The following is an 8292-nucleotide window of genomic DNA, read 5'->3' on the forward strand; positions in this document are numbered from 1 at the left end:
AGATTTCCGAAATGGTTTTATTTTGGGTTACTAGAGTAAAGGGGGTGAACAGAAATACACACCACAGTTTCCAGAATTGTTTGTTAAATATCGTAAACACCAGGTATTACCGTCAAACTGTCCTCTACTCTGTTTCGGTTGATATCACTTAAAATAAATAGAATACACTGAAGTCTCTATACGGTGATTAAACGTCAGACTGTTAGAAGGCAGTGAAAAGTTTCTCCGAATCTGTTGGATTGATCGGTTCCTCTCTCCTCATTTCCAGGTAGAGGATGCTCTAGAGATCGGACTTGGTGTGACTGGAGTCTCTTTAGCTTTGGGAGTCGTGATCGTAGCTTTGCTAATCTGGAAGACTAACCAGTCAACCAGTAACTGACAGTGAGGATCTATTCTGAATGATCTAGACACATTTTAGGTTCTTAAGCTGTTTTTGTGTCATCCTGATGATGGAAACAACACATTTCTGATTTGTAATGGTCTATTTGTTACTGCTGCTTTAGGAGTGATCAATCATAGTGGTGACAATAAAAATGAAGTACATTAAATATTAAACATGTATTTTATCGTTTTATTTTAATTGTAAGGAGTGACTGGGGCTCTTTCTATGTCAACTTAACTCCCATTAAAAAATCTAAACATGTTGCCACTACTGCACCTACCTATTTTAACCTGCAGGGGGAGCTTAACCTCATCAGTAAGGAGTACAGCAATTTGTGCATTTTAGAGTTTCTCTAACACCTAAACAACTGTCAACATGTCACTCAGTCATAAGCTGAGAGATAAGATGTACTATTAACTGTACAACAATTATAGAGTCATATTCAATAAATCAAGAAATTATTCTTTAAAAAATGTATTTATTTCAATACCTCCATCACTGAACAAAACACATTAGATTAGTTTCATATAAGCTGATGTTTTCAAGCCTTTATTTCTGGTAATTATTAAGATTTTCTCTTTGGATATAAATAAACATGACATTTAAAATTAAAATAATACATCAGACAAATAAAACAAATACATTTTAGTTGAGAAATATTGGATAAATGAAAAGTATTTTTAATAATTTGACAAATAAGCCTCATTGGAAACATATTCTTATTGATTGAATATGACTGTAAAACTTAGGAATGTTTTTATAAAATATTAACTCTATTGAATTGAATTTAAATTGACTCATATTGATTTGGCGATAATACAAATAAGAGTTGCATTAATGCTCCATGACCAGAGTCAACCATCATCACTGATGATTAAAAGAAGAAATCCAGCACCCAATCCATTTGAGACTGACTTATTTTTTTCTGAAGTAATCTGTCTATGTTTGCAAAATCTTTTTATTTACATTTATGAAACTCTAAAAGCTGGAGAGATATTTATTTATTTTTCAAATGTCTCAAGTCTAACATTTCTTTTGTAATGGTACTGAATTTATCCTTATTCATACATTTTCTGATCTTCAGATTATTCTATTTTCATTTATTTTCTATTAATCTATAAATGCAAATTTTCAGTGGTTTAATCCATTATGCACGTTACGACAACTTGAAGTACTGCAAAAAAAATTGTTTTTTGATTATTTCAATAAACATATTTTAATCTGTAGGAAACTTTATGACCTTCAATTTGAATTAAAAAACGAGAGAAATGCCAGTAAAATCCTCTTTTGCACCACAGAATATAACAATTAAGACAACAAACCAATGCAACACTCCACTAGGAACACTCTCTCCTGCATAAAACCTGCGTAAACAGTTTAAATAGTCGGAATAATATATCTTGCTTGCTTTCTGCATGAGACGTGCAATACAATGGCTGCTGACACAGTGTGACTTCAACTGATACTCCATAAGTAGCACATTAATAGCATTTGGTGTGATGCTAAATTCCAGCTAAGGACAAAACAGGAATCAAGTGAAGCCGCAACAAATGCCACTTTCTAAGAACTGGACTTGCTTTTGACTTTAAATGTGAGAAGATTTACATTAGTATCTAATGTATGATTATTTATAAAATGAAATAAAAAACCTTGCAACTTTAATTTGCTTTTGTAATGAATTGTATTGAAATGTTTACATACATTCAGAAATGTTCATTGACGGGCTTCAATGAACTAATAAAAATATGCCTTCGTCATACTCAGACATGACATGGCCTCTCTCTTCTGCAGTCATACTAATGGAATACCTGGTGTACCAATTGAACAAGACTCTTTCCACACTGGCCACAGCTGTATGGCCTTTCTCCAGTGTGGAAGAGTTGATGGACTGTCAGGCAACTTTTTCTGGTGAAACTCTTCTCACACTGGCCACAGCTGTATGGTCTCTCTCCAGTGTGGGTCCACTGATGGACTGTCAGGTCACTTTTTCTGATGAAACTCTTCTCACACTGGCCACAGCTTTATGGTCTCTCTCCAGTGTGGATGCGTTCATGGACTCTCAGGCAACGTTTTCTGGTGAAACTCTTTTCACACTGGCCACAGCTGTATGGCCTCTCTCCAGTGTGGGTCCATTGATGGACTGTCAAGTCTCTTTTTGTGATGAAACTCTTCTCACACCGGCCACAGCTGTATGGCCTTTCTCCAGTGTGGATGCGTTGATGGACTGTCAGGTGACTTTTTCTGATGAAACTCTTCTCACACTGGCCACAGCTGTATGGCCTTTCTCCAGTGTGGGTCCATTGATGGACTGTCAGGTCGCTTTTCGTGATGAAACTCTTTTCACACTGGCCACAGCTGTATGGCCTTTCTCCAGTGTGGATGCATTGATGTACTGTCAGGTGACTTTTTCTGGTGAAACTCTTCTCACACTGGCCACAGCTGTATGGCCTTTCTCCAGTGTGGGTCCGTTGATGGACTGTCAGGTCGCGTTTTGTGATGAAACTCTTCTCACACTGGCCACAGCTGTATGGCCTTTCTCCAGTGTGGGTCCGTTGATGGACTGTCAGGTCGCGTTTTGTGATGAAACTCTTCTCACACTGGCCACAGCTGTATGGCCTTTCTCCAGTGTGGGTCCGTTGATGGACTGTCAGGTCGCGTTTTGTGATGAAACTCTTCTCACACTGGCCACAGCTGTATGGCCTTTCTCCAGTGTGGGTCCGTTGATGGACTGTCAGATGACCTTTTCTGGTGAAACTCTTCTCACACTGGCCACAGCTGTATGGCCTCTCTCCAGTGTGGGTGCGTTGATGGACTTTGCTCACACCGTCATCATGAATTTCGTTCCAGTTGACGGTGCTATAGCTCTATGGGACCAAATCATGAGAGACAGTGAAGGAAATTTAATAAAATATTACATCATTAATATACAAGACAGAAGTAAAGATTTGCCATATCATCTTGGGGGGGGGGGGGGGGCAAAGCTCTTTCAATACATGCGTTCTGATTTTACATTGAAAGCTAAAAGAACACACCCAGTTTTGTTTTGGTTGAGGGTAATTTAGTCCAGATTTAGTAACTTTAAACATATTTGACGAAAACGAATGTACAAATTTGCAATGATAGATAGATAGACCTCTATCTATCTATCTATCTATCTATCTATCTATCTATCTATCTTCAAAAAAGTGAAACATGGCAGTTTTTCACATTATGTTAACATTTCAAGTTTACACATAAAAATTGTGTTTGTTGTTTTTGATTAATTAATTCTAGTAAAGATAACATGATTTTGTCACACGTTAACCTAAAGAAATGATTTTATTTTGTGTGAACACAAAATTTAGTTAAGCAAATTAGCACACCAATACCTCTCTTGGCCATAAGGGGGCAGTAATGCAACAATAAAACTGCACGAACAGAAAAAACAGTTTAAACCAGATTAGTCTGAATGTTCATCCGAAGACAACAGTCGTGAACCCGCCACTTTCGAAGTCCCTTTTGCCGTGAATTTACGTTGGCAATCCGAATTTTCTTAAAGTTGTATCAGGTAAGGATTATTTTTTTCTATCATTTTGCTGTTATTGATGCTTATGGATAATGTACTTAAAATTTGCAATGGAACAGGGGAGAGGGTTGCAGAGACAGGAACAGTTTTAACGGCTCAAATTAAACATGCTGCCTGTTCAACCCGGTAGACTAGAAGAAGTAGTCTACCTTGGGTACATAGGTGTGCAGAGCTGAGAATAGATGGAAAAGTTTGTGACGGTCAAAATTAAATCAGAGGAGGTTGGCTAGGCTTACGTGTTTAACGGGGCGACCGTTCACCACACTCATGCCACTGGTCTGTTTTAAGCCAAAAAATGCTTCCAACCCACATCACACCCCCCTCCTTTTTTATTTTTAATCTCGGCGCGGATCGCCTGCAGAACCTTTCATTTAAAATGACCTATCTGGACGTTACTTTTGCGAGAGGGTTTTGTACCGGAATTTATATTATTTATATTATTCCTCTATGAAGGCTAATTTTCGTAGAATGCTTCACTAATGCGTCAAGTGTAAAAGCCACAGCGCTTGATCGGCTCAAGGCGAACGTTTGGTGGACGTTGGTTTAATACTTGAAACAATAATAAAAGCTGTAGCACCTTAATTTTTAAGTCATGGTAGCTAATTTTATTAATCAGCTGTGATAACCAGTAATTGAATACAGAATCCTGGTGCCAGTGGTCAGTACAAATGAATATTTAAATAGGGGTTGGGGGTGAAAATATGTTCACTAGGGTGGCATAAAATAAAGAACCACTGCTTATAAATCTATATATATACAGTACAGACCAAAGGTTTGGACACACCTTTCAATTAAATGAGTTTCCTTTATTTTCATGACTATTGACATTGTAGATTCACACTGAAGGCATCAAAACTATGAATAACACATGTGGAAATATGCACTAAACAAAAAAGTGTAAAACAACTGAAAATAGTTTCTTCAAAGTAGCAACCTTTTGCTGTGATTACTGCTTTGCACACACTCTGCATTTTCTTGATGAGCTTCAACAGGTCGTCACCTGAAATGGTTTTCACTTCATAGCTGTGCCCTGTCAGGTTAATAAGTGGGATTTCTTGCCTTATAAATAGTCATGAAAATAAAGAAACCCATTGAATTAGAAGGTGTGTCCAAACTTTTGGTCTGTACTGTATATATACATACATATATATATATATATATATATATATATATATATATATATATATATATATATATATATATATATATATATCTATACATACATACTGTATTTTCCGCACTATAAGGCGCACCACATTATAAGGCGCACCTTCAAAATTTAAAACTTTTTTCATATATAAGGCGCACCCGCATTATACGGCGCATAGAAAAGACGCTACAGTAGAGGCTGGGGTTACGTTATGCATCCATTAGATGGAACTGCGCTAAAGGGAATGTCAACAAAATAGTCAGATAGGTCAGACAAACTTTATTAATAGATTACAAACCAGCTTTCTGAAAACTCCGTTCATTCCCAAAATGAATAAACAGCTGTTTTATTATTTTCCCGAGGTAAAGTCAGTGACGTGATATTTTCGTGACACAGTTTATCTTTTAACAACATCAAGGTATAACATATAGTGGAGGGAAACTTTTCCTCGATTCAATAAACACGTAAAAAACAGTCTGATACTGTTAAGGTAAATCAAACGTTAGTGCAATTACAATATATATCCACTTCCGCACCATTGATTGGTTCATGTTAAATTCTCTCGCTGCTGCTCTGTTCCCGTGTTCTACTGCGTGACTGATCGCCTTGAGCTTAAACTCTGCGTCGTAAGCGTGTCTCTTAATAGGAGCCATTTTGGGGTCTTTATACAAAACCCAGCCTGCACCGCGCACTTCTTCTTCTACGGGGGAAAATGAAGTCGGCGGCTGCTTACCGTAGTTGTGAGACCTGTTGTGGCTCAATATTGGTCCATATATAAGGCGCACCGGATTATAAGGCGCACTCACGGCTTTTGAGAAAATCGAAGGTTTTTAGGTGCGCCTTATAGTGCGGAAAATATGGTGTATATATACTGTATACATATACAGTATATACTGTATATATGTGTGTGAGCTTTCTGTTTTTGTGACTTTTGTGACTCTTGAGTTTTTTTGTGCTTAAAAACTACTTTTAAGATTCTGCTAAATGTACTTCTATGCTTATCCTCTTTGCTAAGTGTTTGGAGTTATTATCATAGGATTGTTGCTACTCAGCTGTTTCTCCTCTCTCAACACAGGAATACTGAAGCTCTGACAGAGTGACCATCGGGTTCTTGGTCATCTTCCTGACTTCTATCCCTGATCGCTCAGTTCAGACAGACAGCAGCTCAAGACTCGTGAGGTAGCTCCAACAGCGCTCCCCAAAGTCAGAAGAAAACTGAAAGCCCGGTTGGCCCATCCACCCAAAACCCAGAAGACAGCCAACAACCAGCAAAGACATCTGCAGCACAACCTATTGCAAGCTTACATCCAAGATAACTTGATATTTCTTGATGAACAGCTACTCATAATTAGTTTTGTACAATTTCAAATGGACTAAGATATTTGCTCTAGAAACTAGGCAAATACTTGGTAAGACTTTGTGTCTTGCAGAATATTTGCACTAGTAAATGTAATTACAAAAAACTGCTTGATTCTACAACAAGAGATGTAGTAATCATGAAATAACATCTAGAGAATAGTTTGCTGTGATTATTTGAATATTATATTAAAGGTGATTTGAGTTTGAGTGTAGCACTACTGTTTACCATTTTGATTACCGGAAAAATGTAGCTGGAAAATCTTTAAATATGAGGGCATGATTAAAAGCACAATGACGACAGTTTCAGTTCACCATACTGGCAGAATGTAGATACATGATTGCATGGTTTTGTTTTGCATTTTTCAGTTGAGTGAAATGTATTTTTCTTTTTTGTTGTTGGTCTTTAAGGTCATTTTGATCATTTATCCTCAGTGGTTTAATCTTTCTGGCGTTTTGAGAACATAGCCGTTCTTTCTGTTTTGTGTGTAATGCTATTTCACAACTACTGAGAGCAATGCCCACAGTATTAAGTAGCAAGTTTAAAAAATGTTGTAAATCAGTTCCAAGTCATGTAGTGTCGAAACAACCAACAACATGATCAAAAACATTATTATTGTAGGATTGTCAGAATGATTTAATGAAAGAAAATGTTTTTTTAAATGCACTTTTAAGTCCCTAATACACAGATGATCATTTAGATTAAAGCCAGTCGTTGCCAAGTTGTGTGTGAATATTCAGAGTGTTATTACACCATGTTCTACATTAGTATTTACTGAAGTTTATACTGTGAATTGTCCTTTGAGATCCTATTTCTTTGACCTTGCTTAGGCCTGATGTTGTCAAATACGACATATTTGAAGTTGAAAGTTTGTTATTGTTTGTCAGTTTATGTTCTTGTCACTGTTAACCTGGTTAAAATAATGTAATGTGTAAGATCTATGGTGTTAAATAAAGAACATAACAAAATTAAGTTAAGCCTACTTAATTCATTTGTGTGGAACCTGTCGACAAAATTGAATTTAGTTAACTTAACCAGAAAACAATTAGTTAACTTAAAAAACATATTGGTTGATGGAAAGCTAATTTTTATTTGTTAAAGTAACATAATTTGTTTATGTTTAGTGAACAAATAAAATATAAGTTCACTGAAAGACTGTTTGCTTTGTCAGACTAACACAAAAAAGTTAAGTTAGTTCAACTAACGTCCATTTTGTCAATCTGAAGTGATTTGAAGTAGTTGGGTTAATTCATTCATTATATCTTAGTTAAACATAAAGTCATAATGTTAGATTGCTATATCTGTTTTGCTTTCAACTAACATAATACAATTATGTGGAACCTGTTGACATAAAAAAAATTATGTTAAGTCAATGATTCATTTCTTTGAGTGTGGTGCCTGTAGAAGTGGGGATTTTCTCTAAGCCAACTTAAACTACCAGTTTACATCATCAGTGTGAACTCAAGTCAAACAGACTCACCTCTGGTAAAGACGTCACTGAGCTCCTCATGTGGCTCTTGTCATCCGCCTCAATGTCCTCCATTTGTGGTCTAGCTCTGGTGGAAGCACAACACTGCAACAAAATCAGAGAGAGAATTACAATATGTTGCCATTAGATTTCTAAACATGTTTTCTTTTGAAAAAGTCAACATATTTGGGTTCAGAACCAGTTTGACCGAAAAGGAAAGGAAAAAAGCTAAATTCCAAAACATAGAGGCTGAAGTGAAATTGAACACACGTCCTACTTCCTTCAATGTGATTAATCATCTTTAATGAACTTCGGTTTTAACTTTAATTGTACAGCTACATGATTATTAATATTTTTGAAGCATGATAGC

General features: G+C 36.4%; 1 protein-coding gene across 1 annotated transcript; it reads right to left on the minus strand.

Annotated features, from left to right (window-relative positions):
- Positions 1-2165: 2165 nt before the first annotated feature.
- LOC116722856 (zinc finger protein 182-like) lies at positions 2166-7997 on the minus strand. Its single transcript, XM_032567201.1, is given in 2 exon segments — positions 2166-3246; positions 7935-7997. Coding segments are annotated over 2 exon segments (1131 nt in total). The 3' UTR covers positions 2166-2178.
- Between the last annotated feature and the right edge of the window lie 295 nt (positions 7998-8292).

Source organism: Xiphophorus hellerii, chromosome 7 (assembly GCF_003331165.1).
Source record: "Xiphophorus hellerii strain 12219 chromosome 7, Xiphophorus_hellerii-4.1, whole genome shotgun sequence".
NCBI classification, from domain to species: Eukaryota; Metazoa; Chordata; class Actinopteri; order Cyprinodontiformes; family Poeciliidae; genus Xiphophorus; species Xiphophorus hellerii.